The sequence below is a fragment of the Callorhinus ursinus genome, unplaced genomic scaffold (genome assembly GCF_003265705.2).
Source record: "Callorhinus ursinus isolate GAN/ISIS: 27379988/994484 unplaced genomic scaffold, GSC_fseal_2.0 scaffold1, whole genome shotgun sequence".
Lineage (NCBI taxonomy): Eukaryota > Metazoa > Chordata > Mammalia > Carnivora > Otariidae > Callorhinus > Callorhinus ursinus.
Genome location: NW_027397063.1, coordinates 120,573,506 through 120,595,823, shown reverse-complemented (window position 1 = coordinate 120,595,823; position 22,318 = coordinate 120,573,506). Strand labels below are relative to the sequence as shown.

Sequence of the window (22,318 nt, the reverse complement as noted above, 5' to 3'; positions counted from 1 at the left end):
CCCTGAGATCATGACCTGAGCCGAAGGCAGCTGTTTAACCTACTGAGCCACCCAGACACCCCTCCCTTTCTCCCTTCTAAAGCTGTAAAGCTCTTTGTTTAAACACTAGCTTGTTTTTTGCTGAAGCCAAAACATATAACGCATAAAAGAAGGGCTGTTGTGTTTGAAATTGGAGTGGGGTCTAGAACCTTTCCTGTTTTTCCAGCTCTGAAGGGGTGTTTGGTTTGATGCCTGCTGCACTATTATTCCATCCAGCTGAGCATGTTACAGTGTGGCCCTAAGTGGACTTACACAGTGTTCCAGAAAAATACTTGCTGCCTTGTTCTCAACCAGCGGATCAATTAAAGAAACTTGGAGTCATTTGGTCACCTTTTGAAAATCCAGTACTTCTTCTAATGATAGTGTCATTTCTACAAATATGGTTTGCAGATAGATGCCAGAAGTGCAAATTCTACCTTTTACCTGGAGTGTGTTTTATGTGTGTAAGCTTCTCTGTGTCAGTAATTACAACCACATCTAGGTGGGATTATTTAGTGCAGTTTACTTTTGGCTTTAATCAACAAGGAACTGCTTCTTAAATTGAGCAGGTCTGCTTGATTTCTGTAAATCACTGTGAACCTACCGTTCTTGAATTGGAACTGCTGTCATTAGTATTGTCTTGTTGGAACTCCTGTGTCACTGTTGTTTTCTTCAGCCTGGTTATGCCTTCTTCACATTTATACAATGGCATTGTATAGTTTGACCCTTAAAGTTCCCAGATAACACTGCTTTCCTATGCTATAGCTGTTAAACAACTGTGGAGAGGTGCCTGGTACTTTAAAGTTTAATACTGAGTACACTTAATTTTCTTGAGTGTTAGAGGTGTCTTTCTGTTTACTTGTAAGTGAAACTTAGAAAACTTATTGTCAAGAATTGACCTGAAAACTTTTAATAGCCCTTGTTTAGTACTCCTGAACTTTGTAGGGATGAAGTATTTTCTGTTTTACCCCATGGCTTGACTTCTGTTGGGTGATTTGAGCTACCGTTGCTGACTTGCTTTTTCAAATCAGATTTCTGTCCATGTGCTGAATTCTGAGTAACAGATTTTTTTTTTGTTCTTTTTCCAGGGACAGTTTATAAACCTATGGTGGTGACTCATTTTAGAAGATACTTACCTTTTAAAAGTAAAACAGTCTAATGTTTGAGTTTAATCCAGTCATGCCTTTCAACCTCATCCTCTAGGCCAGTGATCAACTTTGTGCATTAGACCCACCCTGGGAAGCTTTTAAAAATAAATGTTTTGGGGGCACCTGGGTGGCTCAGTCAATTAAGTGTTCAACTCTTGATTTTGGCTCAGGTCATGATTTCAGGGTCATGAGGTCGAGCCCCATGTTGGGCCCTGCACTGAGCATGGAGCCTGATTAAAATTCTCTCTCCCTCTGCCTCTGTCCCTCAGTTTGCACTTGCTCTCTCGCTCTCAAAAAAAAAAAAAAATTTTTTTTGATGTTTTGGCTCCATCCCAGACCTAATGATTCACACTTCTTAAGGATGGTGCCTGGACACTTGGATTAAAATGAAAAAAGGGGGGTGCCTGAGTGGCTCAGATGGTTGAGCGTCTGCCTTCGGCTCGGGTCATGGTCCCACAGGGTCCTGGGATTGAGCCCCACTTCGGGCTCCTGGCTCGGTGGGGGGCCTGCTTCTCCCTCTCCCTCAGCCTCTCTCCCTGCTCATGCTCTCTCTATATATATCTCTGTGTCTCAAGTGAATAAATAAAATCTTTAAAAAATAATGAAAAAAAAAACCCTGTGTTAGTCTGCTCTGGCTACTATAACAAAATATAGACTGGGAGTCTTAGATAACAGACATTAATTTCTCACAGTTCTAGAGGCTGGGGAGGAGGGATAGGGACAGGGAGAGAGGGAGAGGAGACACACACACATGCTCTCTGGTGTCTCTTATAAGGGCACTAATACCATCATGAGGGCTGTACCCTCATGACCTAATTACCTCACAGAGGCCCCATATCTCAGTCCTGTTAAACTGGGGGTCAGGGCTTCAACATATGTATTTGGTGGGGGCAATTCGACCCATAGCACTCCCCATATAATTCTAATTTGTATTAGAATTGGAACTGAAGTATAACAGTGCTTAGACTCAGAATATGAGTGAATCACCTGCTTATCTTGTTAAAACACAAATTTGGGTTCAGTAGGTCTGTAATGGGGCCTGATGCATTTAGGATCTATACTTAACTGAATTATTTGATATGTCCTAAAGATGTAAAAGTTTCTGCAGTTTTTAAATACATCCAATTAAAAATTCCATAGTTTGTCTTAATGTCTGGGTAGATCTGGGTCAATTAATGGAAGTAGAAGTGCATAGTAAAAACACTTAGTTCATTCTAGCTGAATCAGCCTAGTCACATACAGATTAGATTTCTATTGCTCTGGCTTTTACCAGTGTTTATCTCTTGTTTAAAATGCTTCCTTGGCAGGTGTTAGCCATTTCCTGCTATCCATTTTTAATGGCTTCAGGTCAATTTCCCTAGAATTCTGAGGGCTGTAACAGTCTTCCCCTCCTGAATTTTCAGACTTACTTGCGTTGTCGTGATTTGATTGCTGTATGGCAACTCTTGTATGTGTATGTTCTGGTATGACATGGCTCTCCAACTGAATTACTCATCTCTGCAAGGTATAGACTATGGACTGTGGTTGTCTGTGTGGTGTATTTAGTAAATGCTTATTGGTTTCATGAGTTAAATAATCCAAGGTGTAGATCTAATAAATGCCTTTATTTGAAACAAATGTAAAGTAGCTATGCAGAGATTAAGATATAGGTTAGCCCAGTATATTTTTAGCATGAGGTAGGAGATAAGCAAATAATACTTAGTATTTGAAACCTGGGACCATAGACAATGAACTTTTGTAGTAACACATGAAGGACATACATTGCCCCTTAAGATGATTTACCTTCAACTAAATTTATGTGATTTGCCTGTACCTTATTCTCAAAATGAAAGCATTATTAAATCACTCAGAAATCGTTTGAAGCTGAAAACACTCTCATTCAGCCAGAGAAAATGACATGTTTGTATAATAGAATAATGATAAATATATATATACACACATATAATAGCTGCCAAACTTTCCATAGCAGCTGCACCTTTTAACAGCTCTGCCAGCAGTATACGAAGGTTCCAGTTTCTCTGTATGCTCTCCAACACTTGTTATTATCTTTTTTACCATAGTCATCCTAGAGGATGTGAAGTGCTATCTCATTGTGGTTTTGATGTGAATTTTCCTCATGACTAATGATGGAAAATCTTCTCATGTGCTTATTGGTCATTTTTATATCTTCTTTGTAGAAATATACAGATCTTTTACTCATTTTAAAATTGGATTATGTCTTTATTATTGAATTTTGAGAGTTTATATATTGTAGGTGCAGGCCCTTTATCGGATAAATGACTTGCAAATATTTTCTCATTCTGTGGGTGGTCTTTTTCACTTTTTTTAAAAGATTGTATTTATTTATTTAATTGACAGAGAAGAGAGACAGCGAGAGAGGGAAAATAAGCAGGGGGAGTGGGAAAAGGAGAAGCAGGCTTCCTGCCAAGCAGGGAACCCAGTGCGGGGCTCGATCCCAGGACCCTGGGATCATGACCTGAGCCGAAGGTAGTTGCTTAACCAACTGAGCCACCGAGGCGCCCCCCTTTTTCACTTTCTTGATGGTGTCCTTTGCATCACAAAAGTTTTTAATTTTGATGATATTCAGTCTTTTTTTGTTTTTTGTACTTTTGGTGCCATGTTAGGAAACCATGGTCAAGATTTAAGCCCAAGTTGTCTTCTAAGAGTTTAGTAGTTTAAGCTCTTACATTTAGGTCTTTGATGCATTTTGAGTATACACATATGTATATGTATACACATATACATCTGTGTATACGGTGTGAGGGAAGGATCCAGCTTTATGCTTTTTTTGTATGGATATGTAGTTGTCACAGCACCATTGGTTAAAAAGAATATTCCAATATTCTTTACCATGGTGAATAGCATTAGTATTTAGCATATAAGACAAGCTAGAAATCTAGTATAATTCTTTGATATATGTGTCTAGTTCATTATCGTGTACTGTTATTTTTACCTAGAGGTGCATCTGTTCCTACACCCCACCACCCTTGTCCAAGCTACATTTATCTCGTTTAGACGTACGTAATAGTGTCCAAGCTTGTGTGTTTTCACCACTCTTATTCTGGTTTTTTTTTTTTTTCATTTTCCAATTTGTGCCTTTTATTTATTTACTTTTAAGACCACAGTGCAAGGCCTTCCATTTGCTCTTAGGATTAAGACAGAAATTCCATAATATGACCCATAGGGCCCTGTAGGATCCTCACCTACTTCTTTAGCTTTTTTTTGCTTTATATGTCCTGAGTTTTTTCAATCTAGATAATTCTCAGAAGACTATTTCCATATGTTTCTTCTACCACAGCTACCAACATGCCTGCATCCTTCTCATGTTACTCTGCCTTCCCATCTGTAACTGTGGATGAACTGTCTATTCATTTATCTAAGGCCAGTCCCTCTACAAATATGTCAGATTCCATCCCCTCTCATTTAGTCAAGAACATCACTTTATCAGTTGTCCCATCTCTCTTCTAAATTACTAGTTTTTCCTCTGACAGGTCATTCTGATCAGCATATAAACATGCTGTTATTTCTTTTATTAGAAAAAAAAAAAACCAGCTCTTGAAACCTACACTCCATTCTGGCTATAATCCATTTCTCCGCCCCTTTTCACAGCAGAACTGGAAAGGATTATCTATATGTGCTGTCTCCACCTTGTCTCCTGCTGTTTTCTCTGAAACCACTCCTGTCTGATTTTTGTTTACCACCACTCCATTGAAACTGCTCTCTTTATCTCTGTGTTGCCAAGGTCAATGGTCAGTTTTCAGTCCTCATCTTAATATTTCACTAGCATTTGACCTAGCCATTTACACTCTCTTTGAAATACTTATTTCACTTGACTTCCCTTTTGGTGCTCTTTTTACCTCACTGGTTGCTTCTTCTTGGTCTCTTCTCTTGGTTACTGCTCATCTCTGATTGCTATGTTGGGAGAAGGCCCTAGGGTCAGCCCATAGATCTCTTCCCTTTCTTCTGTGCTGGTATGGTTTATTCTCAGTTTTAATACCATTTATATGTTCATGACTACCCACACTTGTATCTCTAGCCTGGACCTCTCCTGTATGTACACATACCTGCCCACCGCCTGGACAGATCTACCTAGAGATCTAATGGCTAGTTCCTTTGCTTTTTTTCAGGTATCTGTGCCCAAATGCCACCTTACTGGAGAGGTCCTCCCTGCTCCTCCCCCCCCCCCCATGTAAGTTGAAGCAATTCCTCCCCTACTTATCCTTCCTTTTTAAATTGTTTTCTGGAGTATTTATTATATAGTACATTATTTATAGTCTTTTCTTTCTTATTGGTATATAGCTTCATGAGGCTAGTCTTCTTACCTTTTGGTCAGTGCCAACAACAGTGCCTGGCACATAATAAACATTGATTATGTGTCTAAAGATGGAATGAATAAGTGAATAAATGTTGGCTTTCTTTTAGTACTTCATTTTGCCATGCTCCCCCCTTTCCTGGGATAACTTTGTACACTCAGTTCCCTCACTTCTTCCATCCCTTCCCTTAGGCAGCTTTCAATTCTATAAGCATCACTTCTCATGAAAATTTCCCTGTCCGAATTGCAGTCTCTGTGTAAGCTCTCATGCCCATGGACTTCTTCATTGTAGTGATCATTTTCAGTTTTCCATTAGTGCTGTCTTTGATAACGTTTGTCCCCTTCCTCTTCCCTCCTCCCCTTCAAGCTGTTTTTGCTCATTGTTAATACTAAGGGCCTACTGCAGAGTCAGATTCTCAATAAATGCAGTGTTTGTTGAAAGAGTAAATGAGTGAACAGATTACTCATACATGTCGTAGAAGTAATGATCGATTTGAACTACTAAAGATAACATTTGCTTAAAAAGAAAACAGGATTAAAATTCAATAATTTCCATAATTTTAGGTTGAAATAGAATCTAGTAGGCATAAATCTAGTTGAGATTGCTGCCTTTGGCTAAGAAATTTGTTCTGTAGCCTCCCCCTATTAATAGCAATCCTTTCAGTGAAATCCGTCCTCATCATATGGCTGTCTAGCCTTTGCCAGAACACATCTAGTGCTCTTCATTCTAACTCCAGAAGTTGGTTGGCTAGAAACTCACCCTTTGGTTTTGGTGTTTCCCTCTTTCACATGGCAGCTTTTCATATATTTAGATCATTACCATCATGTCCCTTCAGTGTCTTAACCATTATTAAGCAAAATAGTCTTACTTTCTTCTGTTGAGTTTTTCAGCTCTTTTGGGCCCATGGAATGCTCATGAGGGATTTTATGGAGAGTGTATTCCAACATAGACCCTCTCTCTCTCTCTCTTTTTTAAGATTTTATTTATTTGAGAGAGAGAGCATGGGAGAGAGCACAAGCAGGGGGAGTAGCAGAGGGAAAGGGAGAAGCAGAGCCTGATGCAGGGCTCAATCCCCAGACCCTGAGACCATGACCTGAGCTGAAGGCAGATGCTTAAGCAGCTGAGCCACCCGGTCGCCCCAGACCCTGTCTTTTGTAACAACTACCAAAAGATTCCTTTAAAAAGATTTTATAAGAAAGGCTCTTGTACTATGTATTGGGTACTTAGGATGGCAATTTCCACTGTATCAATGATTGAAAAATACGTTTTATTTTTTATTTTAGTTTTAATTTTTAAAATTTATTTGAGAGAGATAAAGAGCACAAACGGGTGGTAGGGGGAAGAGAGGCAGAGGAAGAAACAGACTCCCCACTGAGCAGGGAGCCCAACTTGGGGCTGGACCTCAGGACCCTGGGATCATGACCCAAGCTGGAGGCAGCTGCTTAACCAACTGAGCCACCCAGGCGCCTCAAAAAGTACATTTTATTTATTTATTTATTTAAAAGATTTTATTTATTTGACAGAAAGAGACACAAGCAGGGGGAGTGGGAGAGGGAGAAGCAGGCCTCCCGCAGAGCAGGGAGCCCGATGTGGGGCTCCATCCCAGGACCCCGGGATCATGACCCGAGCTGAAGGCAGATGCTTAACTGCCTGAGCCGCCCAGGCACCCCCCCAAAAAGTACATTTTAATAAAAATTACTGCAAATCTAACTTTACTCACTTTGATTGGCATTTAGTTCTGTATTGAGCTAACTGTATTGGTGAATATACATGTAAATATTAAATACTTTTTGGAGAGAAATAGCTATTTCAGTCCTTATTACTAGTGGGTCACGTGCTTTATTAATGGATGTAATTTTCACACAACTTTCGCACTATTACCCCTATTTTATATGTGAAGAAGCTGAGGTATAGGAATCTTAAAAATAAAAGATTTTATTAATCTCATTGTCACTGTAGGTAATGTAAATATATTTGTTCCTTCTTAATTTTGCTTTAAGATCTCACAAGATAAAATAAGCATGTCACACTGGTTTAGTTCTCATTGTTTTAAGTGTCAAGTATTTTTGCAGGGTTTCTCCAGTCTTTAATTTAGGGATGGTTCAGTTAAATCTTTCCCGTCCCACTTTGTTTTATAGGTTTGAAATAAGGACATTCAGTGGCTCTAAAACGTGTACAACTTTTATGAAATTTCCATTTTTTTTAAGGTTTTGTATTTCTTAATTATGTAAAAATATGCTTTAAATAATTTCAAGACTTTGTTTTGTATGAAAGGTAATCTGTCTCCAGTTTCCTCAGAAATTTTGGTTACTAATATCTTCTCATTAAAAGTGGAAAAATACTTCCACTTCTTGCTTTAAAGCACTTAAACATTCAGGAATGCCTTTTAAATAAATGAGATTAGAAAACATGTATGTATTTGATTGTTCCAGAACTCAGTTACACTGGGGGAGTACTTTTTTTCCCATAGCTATTTACTGGTTTTTGGAGTAAGCGTAACGATTTTTTTTTATGTACACAGACCTCTATAATGACAGTATACAGGTCTCTATTATTGTCTTACAATAATAGAAACTTAAGGTTATTCTTCTTTGATCAATCTCATTTTTTTAATAAGATTTTATTTGTTTGACAGACACAGGGAGAGAGGGAACAGAAGCAGGAGGAGTGGGAAAGGGAGAAGCAGGCTTCCTGCCGAGCAGGGAGCCCTACACGGGGCTTGATCCCAGGACTCTGGGATTATGACCTGAGCTGAAGGCAGATGCTTAAGTACTGAGCCACCCAGGTGTCCCAGTCTGATTTGTTGTCTTAAAGAAGTGTTGTGTCAAAAAAATTTTAGGGAAATATTTTATCCTAAAAATGTTGATTATCCAAGGTTGAAAACATTCCATCTGAAAGCTTAAAGACGTGTGTCTTGGCAGTAAGATGATCACTTCAGTTTCAGTATTATTTTACAATTTCAGTATTTTAATCAGTGGATGTGTAGGAACTAAAATGTTTTCTTCCCTAAAGTTTCTGTGGGGAGAGTTTGTCTTCCTTTCTCCTACTTATTCAAAACTTTTTTTTTTTTTGTCTATAAAGATTAATCTGTCAGCTTAGGACCCAAGACAAGTCTGGATTGGGGATTTATTTCTGGAAGTGTGTTAAATAAACACTTTTCTGTAGATACTTGCTTATGGAGCTGCATCAAGTAGATACCATAGTTACCACCATTTCTGTGATTTACTCTGCTTGTTCACAGCCCCTTCCCTAACTGTGCATCCTCTGCTTGTGTGGTCTCTCTTTTGCTCTTTGTTTTCCTGCTAGTTTGGGAATGGGTTTTTAAATCTGACTTGCTGTCCTGGTGCTTATGTAGAGTAGTCAGGTGTTTTTCTGGACAGTTAAGAAATGGGCTAACCAACAGAGTAGTTAAAATGGAGAAAGCTTAGCCGTTCTCTGTCTTTCCTGTTAAACATAATGAGTTTAGAGGATTATGACTACATGTAATTCTTAGGATCTGCTAGACGGGACATCTGTTTTACTTTTCACTCACTACATTGCTGTAGAAATAGCATCTTTTTTATTTAATGTGGAAATTATTTTGTGTTCTAGCTGGCACTGGTGGCTTGATTTTTGAGATGTGCTTTCTGGAGAATAGTACATGGTTAGTAGAAAGTTATCTTATGAGGACTAGATATTATTCTCAAAATGTTTGTTTTCTAACTGGAAACTAAGTTTCTGTGAACATTTGGATTTTCATTTATTGTAGGCTGCATTCCAATTTTTTGGTATATTCAAATATTTTTCCTTTGGTTTTATTTGCTAGGTTGCACGTTTTCAAAAAATTCCTAATGGTGAAAATGAGACAATGATTCCTGTATTGACATCAAAAAAAGCAAGTGAATTACCCGTCAGTGAAGTTGCAAGCATTCTCCAAGTAAGTGCTTGGTGGGGAGGTAGGGAATAAATAGTAAAATCAGTCATTTAGACATAGGTAAATGCCATCCAATAGAATTTTCTCTGATGACATAAGTGTGGTGTTCTGCATTGTTCAGTACAGTAGCCAATAGTTAAATATGACTACTGAGTACTTGCAGTGTGGATATTTAGGTAAGGAACTGAATTTAATTTATTTTTTATTCATTAAAATTTAAATGGCTGCAGGTGGCTAGTGTTTACCTGATTGGACAGTGCAACTCTAGGTCATTAGCATTGTGAGGAACTATTAATGCTGTGTAAGGATTAGTTGGATTAATAAAATAATCAATTTATTAACATAAGTAGAGTTAGGAGTTTATCTTTTTTTGTTAAGTGTTTTCTAAAGTAAAGTAAAATGTAAGTGCAAGATAGGGACTGCAAGTAAACTTTAATTGCTTATGAAATTTAATCTCTTCCTAGTTTTAAAAGCACAAACTGATGTAACATGAATACTTTTTTTATTTTTCCTTCAAAATTCCTGTATTTTAATGATGGCATTAAAAACATTGGATATATATTTTTTGAGGGTGTTTGGTTGTATTTATATTGTTTTAAAACCATTTATTTTAAATATTTTTAAGTGTTGCGAGACTGTTATCAAACTATTGTAAAGCTTTTGGCCAGAGAAACTGATTATTTTAGGGATGCAGGTAATTTCATTCTTAAATGACAGGTATGATAATAAATCATGAGAGACAATGACTCTTCTAAGTTTCCCAGACCCAGTTCCAACATGGTTGGGGGGGTTCTCCTACATATAACACCAAGCAATTCTTGGACACCCAATAATTTAACTCAATTCCAACAATACCCAGAGATAACATCAGATTCCATAGGTTAAGGGTTCAGCCCTAGAAGACTGCCCCTTACTCCTGACTTCAGAAGTCAGTCACAGGCCTATGCTGTTACCTATGCTTCTGACCAACCCACTACAGATTAGAGGTTCCTTCTTAGGTTCATTTAATTTTCTAGAGTGGCTCACAGAGCTCAGGGAAACACTTAACGTTTACCAATTTATTAAAGAGATACGATAAAGGATATAAGTCAACAGCCAAATGAAGAGATACATAGGTCTAGGATGGGGAAAAGGCCTAGAGCTTCCATGCCCTTTCCAGGTATTCCATTCTCCCTAGTCTCCGTGTGTTCACCAACCTGGAAGCTCTCCAAACCCAGTTCTTTTGGGCTTTTATGGAGGCTTCATTGCTTAGGCATGGTTGACTGAGGCACTTGCCTTTGGCTGATTCAGGCTTCATCCTGTCTCTCCTCCTCAGAGGTGAGGGAGAATGGTGGTGGGGGTGCTAGGACTGAACCCTGTAATCATGTGGTTGGTCCTCTTGTCTACCAGCTGCTGCTCTTGGGTGGGGTCCAAGAGTCACCTTCATTCACACAACAAAAGACACCTTTATTGCCATCATCCCAGGAAATTCCAAGGGTTTTAGGAGCTGTGAGCCAGCAACCCTGGAGGAAGACCATATACAAATGAGGAATATGTTTTGGGCATCTGAATGACCAGATAACATATACATTTCTTACAAATCACAATATTGCAGTGACTGAAGAATTTAGGTGGTGTTCATAGAACATAAATATTTTTAGTAATTTAGGAACCACAAATTATCTGCTTGAAATAATTACACAGTCCAGGAGTAAAAAGTAAACTAATCTGAGGGTTTTGATAGGCTCACAGAACAAGAAAGGCAGTTATGGTCCATTGAATGTTCTTTTGGAGAAACTAATTTTAGAAAATAAAACAATGAAAGCAAAGAAAGCTAATTAAAATGTACTGATACTTTGCTTTCTGTAAGTCATGTGGCTGGTTTTTGTTTCTTTCTTCCCAGAGAAAATCATAAGTCTTTTGTTTATTAAACTATACCTTGTTGCTTACATTTTTAAAAAAAATGTGCTAATATAATGTATGTTACCTGTACATCAGTAATTTTTTTTAATCAAGGTATAATTTATATGAAATATAATGTACCCATATTAACGGAACAGTTTACATTTTGGCACATGTTAACCACCATCAGAATTAAGATATGGAACACTTTCATCACTACTAGAAGTTCCTCAGGTCCCTCTGCAGTTAATCTAAGTAGATATTTGCTCTTGGCCCCAGGCAACCACTGATAATGCTTTTTGTTACAACAGATTAGTTTTGACTGTTGTATAAATTCTTACAAATATGAACATACAATATGTACCCTTGTGTTTTTCTTCTTTTGCTCTTTGCTAACATTTTTAGTAACTTTTATATGTAAAATCTAATAGGCTGATCTTCAGAATGGTCTAAACAAATGTGAAGTAAGTCATAGGCGAGCCTTCCATGGCTGGAATGAGTTTGATATCAGTGAAGATGAGCCACTATGGAAGAAGTATATTTCTCAGGTGAAATATTTTTATTTCCTCCTCTGCTGTGTAATTTATATGTATTTTTGTTAGTGTGGTTGTTTACTTTTGTCAAGTTTTTTTTTGTTTTGTTTTGTAGAGAAAGGAAATAATTTGTAAAAAATGTTTTTTACCTACATTTTTTCTGTTAGGGTTTGCTGTTAAGTTGGAACTTCTATAATTTTTAGTGTGCAAATCTTTACGGTTGTATAACATGGAATAATACTGTGAACAGTAGTTTCCTTTACAGATGTCTACCTTATATTTGTCTTATTAAGGAACGCTAATATTTTTTAAAGTAATATGGCCAGCTTAGAAAACGTAGTAAAAATAAGGTAGTTTGAATCCAGACTGCCTGAGTACAAATTCTGTCTTTATTTCTTACTAGCTCTATGATCTTTATTATCCTTTTAGTCTTATCTATAACATGAGGATAATAATTTTAGGAGATAGTAAGCTATCAATAAACAATAGCTATTTTTATATTTTGTCAATATCCTAATCTTTTCAGGAAGACTTATTGTAGGATTTTTTTTTTAACTTGGTAACAAGTATGTTAGTGTGAAAAGTTCCAAGAATCCTATGGCCAGTTTTCACCTAGTAGGGTTAGTTTGCCAAACAGGTTCTTTTTATTTTTACTTATTTATTTTTTAACAAGTTCTTTTTAGTAAAGAAAACTTTTAATGCCTTCTAAGTACAGTTTTTTTTTTTTTAAGATCTATGTGTAACTTTTCTAAAGGGCCTGTTAATGGGCCCAAATTTATCAGTCTTAATTTTGCAAATGAGTTTGTTTAAAATGGAAAAACTGAATTTTTAGAGATTAAAAGAACCTTGTGTGTATCTGTCATGTGTTTGTAGAATATTTTTTATATGCATGTTTGTATTCTCACATTTACCACCTATCCACATTACCTAAAACTTTAGGAAGTTCATTCTAGATTTATAAACTACAGTGATTGGACTTATTACTAGGCAGTATAATTTAATGTTTTACTTTCTTACTCCTGTTTCAAAGCTTGACTACCTGCATCATGGGATTGCTGTGAGAATGAAACAGAAGTAGTGTAATGTAGTTAAGCACAAGCAGCAATTAACAGTAAATATCAGTTGTTAATCATAAAGCACTGGGTGACTCTATTCCTCTACAAAGAACACTGAGTTTGTTGCTTTGCAAACATTTGTCTGGAGCCTGCCGTTGTTAATCAGGTGGCGTGCTTGCTACTTTGGCACAGCTGTTTTAGAGGTCGTAATAAAAAAAGCCCATGGGTCTTGTTCTCAATTTGTGATGCTAAGAGCTAACATTTGAAGCGGCTTTTATGGTTCACACAATACATTCTTAGTTAATCTTTACCACAGTCTTGGTATAAGGTAGTATTTTCCGAGATGAAGAACTTGGGTCATACACAAGTGACAGGAGCTGGATTTAAACCCAGGTACTCTGACTCAGTTAAGTGTGTGTGGTTTGTCAACCCTGAACCACATTGCCGTTGTAGTTTTAGTTTGTTAAGAGTAGTGATTTTCAATCTTCTAGGCGTTAGAATCACTTGGGGAGTGCTTAAAAAATGCTGAAGCCTGGGCCCTATGCCCAGAGATTCTGATTTAATTGGTCTGGTGTGAACCTAGGCATGTGTTAGAAGTTCTTCACATGATTCTGATGTGAAGCAGGGTCAGAACCCCTGTGCCAGGGAATGGAGTCATATGCGGAGGGGGAAGTGATGGCATCTAACCTCGCTGCTGTGGTATCTAGGGGCTGGGGCTCTCTGGTGGGATGAATTCTTTGTAGCCTAGTTACTTTGCACCTTTAACAGTGATTGGCACCACTTCATCAGAGGAAGAGGTTCTGGCAACAGAGCTCTGATGTTTAAGGAGTATAGGATGTCCAACTGGAAGAATTTAGGGTGGCTCTGGTGCTTGGTCATTTAAGTGCTGCCTGGTTGGGTTGATGTTGTGGTTCTGTTTCTTTAGATACTATTGCCTCTGCCAGATAGATAATAGGAAAACCAGCATTTAGAAAATCTTGAGCTTCTGTGGAGTGGATCTTATTTATTGTTGGTTCTTAGCTACGATTATTCCTGGGGCATGTGGGTCAACCACAGAATTGTAATCTGTGCTAATTTATTAAGTATGTTTGGATCTTAATTTAGGTGTTGTACCCAGTGTTAACCTAAATTTTTATCTTAAAATTCATTTTCCACTTATTCTAGCCTCAGTAGAAATGCAGACCAGCTATATTTATTAAATTAATGTACCAAAAATACACGTGTACCATAAGGAATTGGTAAATTCTTAGTTTTAATATTGATATTTAATTTTCTTTTCTTCTGAAAAGGTACTGTTATGAAGCGGTGACTTTTAAATGTAGTTAAGTGTAAATACTTTTTTTGTTAATTAAAGAGACATAAAAAATCTCATTCAAATGTAGACTTAATAATTTTCTAATCATGCCTCAGTCGTGTTTTTTTTTTAAGTTTTTGTTGTGATGGAACACAATTACCATTCATACAAAACCGTTGAATTGCTGTTTGTTTTCACTTTCAGTTTAAAAATCCCCTTATTATGCTGCTCCTGGCTTCTGCAGTCATCAGTGTTTTAATGCATCAGTTTGATGATGCTGTCAGTATCACTGTGGTAAGAAAATATTTATATTTTTAAATTATTGGATAATTGTTTAAAATTAGGATTGGCTTTTATTTTGGAAAATGAATTGAGAAGTGCCTAATGTTTCTTCAGGTTTTTTGTTAATGTCCAAATTCTGCATTTTGTTGCAGTAATCTCAAGTAATGTTCAATGGTCTGTGATTGGCACTCCTGAGAATTATTTAACAACCTTGTAATTTTACAGATATGAAATATTTTATAATAAATTTCTGGTTAAAATTTCAATTTAGTTTACTTTCTTTGAGAATGTTTTGACTGTGAACTGAAGCCTGATGATTATGAAATTAAAAATATATAACAATGAACACTGTTTACTTTGTAAGATTTTATTCTTTTTCTGGCTAAGCTGTTCTAGCTTTCATTGAAAGTTTCCTCTTCTTTTTTTTCTTGTCCTGTGTTTTATTGTAGTATAAAAATTTATAGCAAGTACAAGCATTGATTAAAGCAGATATGTTTACGTGTAAGAACACAGTAGAAATTAATATAGAGCTGCAGTTCTTGAGCTCTTGCTTATGGACTCCCAGGTGTCTGTAAGACGCTTTCAGGGAGCATGTAAGGTCAAACTGTTTATGTAATACTCAAACATTATTTTTGCTTTGTATGTTTGCATCAGTGGTGCAAGAGCAGTGGCAGGTAAAAGTGAGCGTTGACTCAAGTCAGAATAATGGCACCAACCTGTACTAGTGGGCATTGTTTTCTTTCATTCTTTCTCTTAGGAGTGTTTTTCATAAAGCAGTAAAAATTAATTTCATTAAATCTTGACAGTTGAGTACATACCTTTTGAATATTCTGTGTAATAAAATGGGAAGTATGCATAAAGGACCTACATATATTGAGGTACAATGGTTGTTTCAAGGAAGGATGATTGTGGTGAGCTGAACTAGGCTTTACTAGAATGAATGAATGATAGACAAACTTGGTTATTAAGACTTGAATAACTGACATACTTTTTTTTAGGAAGTGAATGAAATGATGAAATACTATCACTTCAAGAAAAATAAAGAACATTTATTGCTGGTGATAAAATTCAAGCTTTCAAGTGATAGAATTTTGCAAAATATTTATGAATTACTGTGTGCTAAATAGCTTCCTAATATTTAAGACTTCATTCTAAAGAGATCAGTAGTATTTCAATGAATATGATTTTTTTTACTATTATGAAATGCGTCAACACTTGAAAGGTTTGAATAACCAAGTAAATCGGTATTTTCTAAATGACTAGTGTAAGATGTTACAATGTTTTCAGTGATCAAAGATCCATTCAAATTGAAAATAGATCAGTAGATTTTACTATAATTATGAAAAGTTCATTGATACAGCTTAGATTCTCTATTGCAAATTAAGTAACTAGCACTTGTCTAATTTGGGTGTAGTAGCTAAGAAGAATATCCACAATCTGAAAAGGCTTTTAAAATACTCCTTCCTTTTCCAACAATATCTGTATGAGATTAGGTTTTCTTCCTATACTTCAGCCTATACATAGGACAGTAGATTAAATGCAGAAGCAAATGTGAGAATCCAGCTTTGTATTAAGGCAGACATCAAAGATAGAAAAATTGAAAACACTTGCACTTTTCTCACAAATTTTTTTTATTTGGAAAGTGTATTTTTCATAAAAAATGTATGTATTAACATGCAATGGTTTTATTACTTTTTAGATGAATTAAGGAGTAATTAAAACTGAGCAATTAAGAGTATTAAATTATGGTAAATATCAGTAGGTTATATCCCACATAAAAGCTGGTCCTCAGTTTGTAAGAGCAGAAAGGGATCTTGAGATCAAATTTGAGAAGTTGTCCTAGGGGAGGCAAGGCACTTTGGCTGTCAGTTTTTCCCCTAAGGCAGAGTTGTGATTTCTTCCCCCAGTTGATCTCAGTGCTTAGTGTCTGGTATCTGGGGACTGCAAATAGAGTTAGAAAAATAAAACATGATTAACAGTTATTTCTGAAGTTACAATTTCTGCTTTAAAAGGTTATTTCTTTGTTTTGTTTAGGCAATACTTATTGTCGTCACGGTAGCCTTTGTTCAGGTGAGTAGGTGGTCTACTTTGTCAGCATGAAAATGGTATTTTAGTTAATTGCTTAAAAAAACTAAGGTGGCTTATGAGAAAATCTTTGGTTATTGGGGGATGGTAATTTTGGTCAGAACAATTCATTCTTTGTTTTTGAAATGATTTCAGAAATTTAGTTCTCCAGGGTACTTTGTGGAACTAACTTGACTGCTTTGATTTAGATAGTAGCATGAAGAAAAAAATGTAGTGTTTTTTTTTTTTAAAGATTATTTATTTATTTATTTGATAGAGACACAGCGAGAGAGGGAACACAAGCAGAGGGAGGGGGAGAGGGAGAAGCAGGCTTCCTGCTGAGCAGGGAGCCCGATGTGGGGCTTGATCCCAGGACCCTGGGATCATGACTTGAGCCGAAGGCAGACACCCAACGACTGAGCCACCCAGGCGCCCCGAAAATGTAGTTTTTTATTTGATGAAATTAAAGGTAACTGAAGCAGATGGAAACAAAAAGCACAGTAATAGAAATAAAAGCCAGGAACAGGTTTAAAAATTTTTTTCAATTAAAAAATTGGGCCAGGTTTAAATTCCTCATTTCCTACACAGAAAGAATGCTCTGATCTGGATCAAATTTCCAATTCAGCATAGACATTGAAACAGTAAAATGATGAGGGAATTCCTTTTAAAAATGAAATGTGAATAATGTGGAGATAATGTCAGGATTTTTATCACAAGTGTAGTCATATATAAAAACGTAGGCTTAGTTTTATGTTTAATATCTGATAACTTCATATTTTATTTTATTTTTTTAATGAAATACATTTTTTTTAAGATTCCATTTATTTATGAGAGAGAGAGAAAGAGAGAGAGCACATGAGAGGGGGGAGGGTCAGAGGGAGAAGCAGACTCCCTGCCGAGCAGGGAGCCCGATGTGGGACTCGATCCAGGGACTCCAGGATCATGACCTGAGCCGAAGGCAGTCGCTTAACCAACTGAGCCACCCAGGTGCCCAGATAACTTCATATTTTAGAACAATGTTGGCAGGTCTCATTTTATTAGCTAAAAGTTTTAAAGCATAGTTCATAAGAATAGAAGGACTGGGGCACCTGGCTGGCTCAATTGGGTGACTGTGGATCTCAGGGTTGTGAGTTCGAGCCCCACATTGGGTGTAGAGATTACTCAAAAAAAAAAAAGGACTGTTCTCGTTTAGGGGAAAATGTTTTGTTTGGTACTCAAGTTCATGTTGCTTTCACTCTTAAGACTATATTTTAAGTGATTGTGGTTATTTTCACACTGTGGTTAATTCCTTGGGTATTTCCTGTCATTATCCAGGCTTCCTGTGGCAATCTCTAACTAATTAGTTATTAGTTTACAGTAACCCACTGTGGAAAAGTCTGTTGTAATCAGATTATCTACAGCAAGTTTGTGAGCTCCATCAGTAGACCATCAGGGATTCTGTTTCCAGGGAATCTTTTTTGCTTAGAACAGACAAAAGTTGCGTTGGGGCAGGTAGAGCTAGTTAGTGTAGCAGAGAGGTCCTTCCAGGCTGGTCATCATTCAAGGCAGCTCTTCATTCAGACATTTGGGTGGTACTATCCACTCAACCAGTAACTGGGACCCTCTTGCATCTTTAATAATGCTTGAGAAATACGGAGTGACTTTCTTCAGAAGGATTCCTCCAGTATTATCACTGTGGATAAGAGGACCTTTGCTTGTTCTGTTGATGTGTAGAGAGCACCTACCTCAAAAAAACCTACAAAATTGTGATTTTAACATAGTGTGGAATTTTCCACAAAGATTGCATGTTACACACTGTGAATGCAATAGCAGAAACTATCTGCTAAATATCTCTGTGATAGGTTCAGTTGATGGAAAACTCCAGAAAGAATTGAAACAGTTATGAAAGGCCCAGTTTTAGATTGGTAGGTCTGGTTTCTTATACATACATAAACCTTTTACCCAAATGTGCCTTGAAACCAACAAAATATTCTGTATAAACTGCAATTAAAAACCCTCTCTAAAAGATCCTATTTGCTGCCACTTGAACTTATTATAGTGCTTTGTCAGAAAATTACCAAAACTCTGAAATTCTCAATGATTTGTCTTATTTAATATTTGTGTTTTTATCTGGGTTTTAGGAGGAGAGTGCTTGTATATTTTTATACTTATGTCTACCCTTTTTTCCCTCTCTTTCAAAAATCTCCATTTCTCACCCCATTGTATACCTTCACAGCCATGAAAATAGCTGGTTTTATATTGTCATACATTGATGCCACCTTAAAATAAACTTAAAATATAACTTTTAAATGTTCATTAGAGATGGCTATCAGGTTTTTAGTGACATGTTAAAAGGTCATTTTGATACAGAAGTATCTCTGTAGTTGTAGGGAGTGAAGCCTAAGAAGTCTGAAAAGGGAGGTAAAGATTGGGCAGCTTCTATGCCATTTATTACTAGGATCTAGGATTGGTGAGTGTTTTCTAGCCTTCTGTGGAATTTTTGGGTAAAACTTCCAAATTCCTTAATATCCTTGTTATGGTTGGGGGAGGGGTATTTAGAATTTTCATATTATAGATTTGCCTTACTCTCACATTTGTTCCTCTTGCCTAAGTAAATACTCGTTTAATTCTAAGTTACTCTTATATAGCTTTGCATTTGCTATTTCAAAAAGTTTGTGATGGGTATGAACTTTTGAATAGCACTAGCACTGCAGTCATTTCAAAACACTCCCCAAGTTTCACTCCCACTACTCACCCCTCTCCATTTTTAAACTTAGATCAAAAGAATGGTGTATTTAGTACAGACATGAGACAGAAATAGCAGTGATGTTATGTGAAGCAAGACTGCCCATGGAAACGTGGACTAAGTAGTATGATGAGATGAAAGATGTCTCTGACTCTCAGCTTTGATTATATGCATTAGAGAAAGGCTGGAGCATGGCAGACTTGGGGCTCCTGAGAATGTCCTCTTTTGGATAATTCAGGGTGATGGGAAAGATGTCTGTGAAAGTAGTGCCAGCCACAACTCACTCTTATTTAACAGATGTTCTTTCTAAGAAACTTCATAAACCTTTGCAGTAAGCATGTGCTTATATCTTCAAAGCAGATGTTGCTTGCAGTTAATTGTCTTTGACTTCTTTGGTCATTAAACACTAAAAGTAAAATTATCTTAATCATGAGGCTCAATGATTTTAACTTTTAATGACTGAAAATTATATACTTTTTGGACACACTAATGAGTGTTCTTCATTTTCTTATAAATAAACTGACCTTAGGTTTCACATTGAATATTAACATATAGAATTGGGAATATTTACTTGTCAGAATTGTTTGGCCACTATAATTTAACATTATTTAATAAGGAATAAACTTTTATGTGTTAGGAATATAAGTGCAAGTAAAGGAAAAGATAAGAACTGGGGGAAGTTTTTAAAAAATGAGATTATTATTTACTTAAGTCTAATATGGAATATGTACATAAGAACATATATATTTGCATTTCTTTATAAATATTTTCTCTTAATATTATGTTCTGCTTTTTTTTTTTTTAATAAATAGGAATATCGTTCAGAAAAATCTCTTGAAGAACTGAGTAAACTTATGCCACCAGAATGCCATTGGTATGATCCTTGTTTCTGATACGGATTTCTAATTTTTTTTAATTGAATTATAATTTGTATACAGTGTTAAAAGAGTTTCAGGCATATAATACAATGGTTCAGCAGTTTACATTACTCAGTACTCATCACTGTAAGTATACTCTTAATTCCCTTTATCTCTTTTACCCACACCCTCACCTATCTTCCCTCTGGCAGCCACCAGCTTGTTCTCAGTATTTAAGAGTGTTTTTTTGTTTGTCACTTTTGTCTTTTGTTTTGCTTCTTAAATTCCATATTTGAGTGAAGTCATATGGTGTTTGTCTTCCTCTGAGTTATTTCACCTAGCTTTCTACCCTCTAGGTCCATCTGTGTTGTTGCAAATGGTGAAATATCATTCTTTTTTATGGCTGAGTAATATTCCTGTGTGTGTGTGTGTGTGTGTGTGTGTGTGTGTGTGTGTGTGTGTGTATGTGTATACGTACACCATATCTTCTTTATCCATTCATCTATGGATGGACACTTGGATTGCTTCCATATCTTGGCTATTGCAAATAATGCTGTAGTAAACATAGGGATGCATTTATCTGTTTGAAATAATGTTTTCATTTTCTTTGGGAAAATACCTAGTAGTGGAATTACTGGATCATATGGTAATTCTATTTTTAATTTTTTGAGAAATGTCCATTCTGTTTTTCACAGTGGCTGCACCAGTTTGTATTCCCACCAACAGTGCGTGAAGGTTCCTTCTCCACATCCTCACCAACACTTGTTGTTTCTTGTCTTTTTGATTGTAGCCATTCTGACGGATCTAAAGTGATAATCTTATTGTGGTTTTGATTTGCATTCCCTGATGATTAGTGATGTTGAACATCTTTTCATGTGTCTGTTGGCTGTGTGTCTTTCTTGGAAAACTGTCTATTCATGTCCATTTTTAATCAGATTATTTGTTGTGGTGTTTTTTTGGTTTTTTTTTGGTGTCAGGTTGTAGGAGTTCTTTATATCTTTTGGATATTAACCCCTTTTTGGATATATTATTTGCAAATACCTTCTCCATCCAGTAGGTTGCTGGGGGTTTTTTTGGTGTGTTTTTGTTGTTGTTATGGTTTCTTTTGCTGTGCACAAACTTTATATTTTTGTGTAGTCCCAATAGTTAATTTTTGCTTTTGTTTCCCTTGCCTGAGTAGACATGTCTAGAAGAATGTTTCTGTGGCAGATGTCAGAGAAATTACTGCCTGTGTTTTCTTCTAGGTGTTTTATAGTTTTAGGTCTTACATTTAGGTCTTAATTCATTTTGAGTTTATTTTTGTGTATGGTAAAACAGAGTGGTTTAGTTTCTTTTGCATGTAGCTGTCCAGTTTTCCCAATACCATTTATTGAAGAGACTGTCTTTTCCCCATTGTATGTTCTTGCCTCTTTTATTGTAGGTTAAGTGACCATATAAGCATGGATTTATTTCTGGGCTCTCTATTCTGTTCCATTGATCTTTGTGTCGGTCTTCCCATTTGTTTGTTTCGTCTTCAGTTTCTTTCATCAGTGTTTTATAGTTTTTGGAGGAAAGGTCTTTCACCTCTGTGGTTTAGTTTATTCCTGGGTATTTCATTCTTTTTGGTGCAATTGTAAATGGGCTTGTTTTCTTAGTTTCTCTTTCTCCTTCATTATTATTAGTGCATAGAAATGCAACAGATTTCTGCATTTTAATTTGTATCCAGTTACTTTACTGAATTCATTATCAGTTCCAGTGGTTTTTAGGTGGAATCTGGATGGTTTTTCTATATATAGTAACATGTCATCTGCAGATAGTGAGTTTTATTTCCTCCTTAGCAAATTAGATGCTTTTTCTTTTCTTGTCTGATTCCTGTGGCAATGCCTTCTAGTACTATGTTGAATAAAAGTGGTGGTAGTGGACATCTTTGCCTTGTTCCTGATCTTAGAGGAAAAGCTCTTTTTCACCATTGAGTATGATGTTAGCTGTGGGTTTCTCCTTTTAAGACCTTTGTTATGTTGATGTATGTTCCCTCTAAACCTATTTTGTTGAGTTTTTGTCATGAATGGATGTTGTACTTTGTTAAATGATTTTTCTGCATCTGTTGAGATGATCATATAGTTTTTTTTTATCCTTTCTTGTTAATGTGATGCATCATATTGATTGATTTGGGAATATTGAACTACCTTTGCATTCCTGAAATAAATCCCACTTGATCGTGGTGAATGACGTTTTTAATGTGTTGTTGGATTTGGT

General features: G+C 36.3%; 1 protein-coding gene across 2 annotated transcripts in view; it reads left to right on the top strand.

Annotated features, from left to right (window-relative positions):
• The window catches only part of ATP2C1 (ATPase secretory pathway Ca2+ transporting 1), a 167,345-nt gene that overhangs the window by 65,590 nt on the left and 79,437 nt on the right, over positions 1-22,318 (top strand). For both annotated transcript variants that reach the window (XM_073900231.1, XM_025882304.2), the window contains exons 2-6: positions 9,285-9,395; positions 11,705-11,821; positions 14,360-14,449; positions 16,472-16,507; positions 20,039-20,100. In XM_073900231.1, the coding sequence (XP_073756332.1) occupies positions 9,285-9,395; positions 11,705-11,821; positions 14,360-14,449; positions 16,472-16,507; positions 20,039-20,100 (416 nt within the window). The remainder of the gene's footprint in view (positions 1-9,284; positions 9,396-11,704; positions 11,822-14,359; positions 14,450-16,471; positions 16,508-20,038; positions 20,101-22,318) is intronic.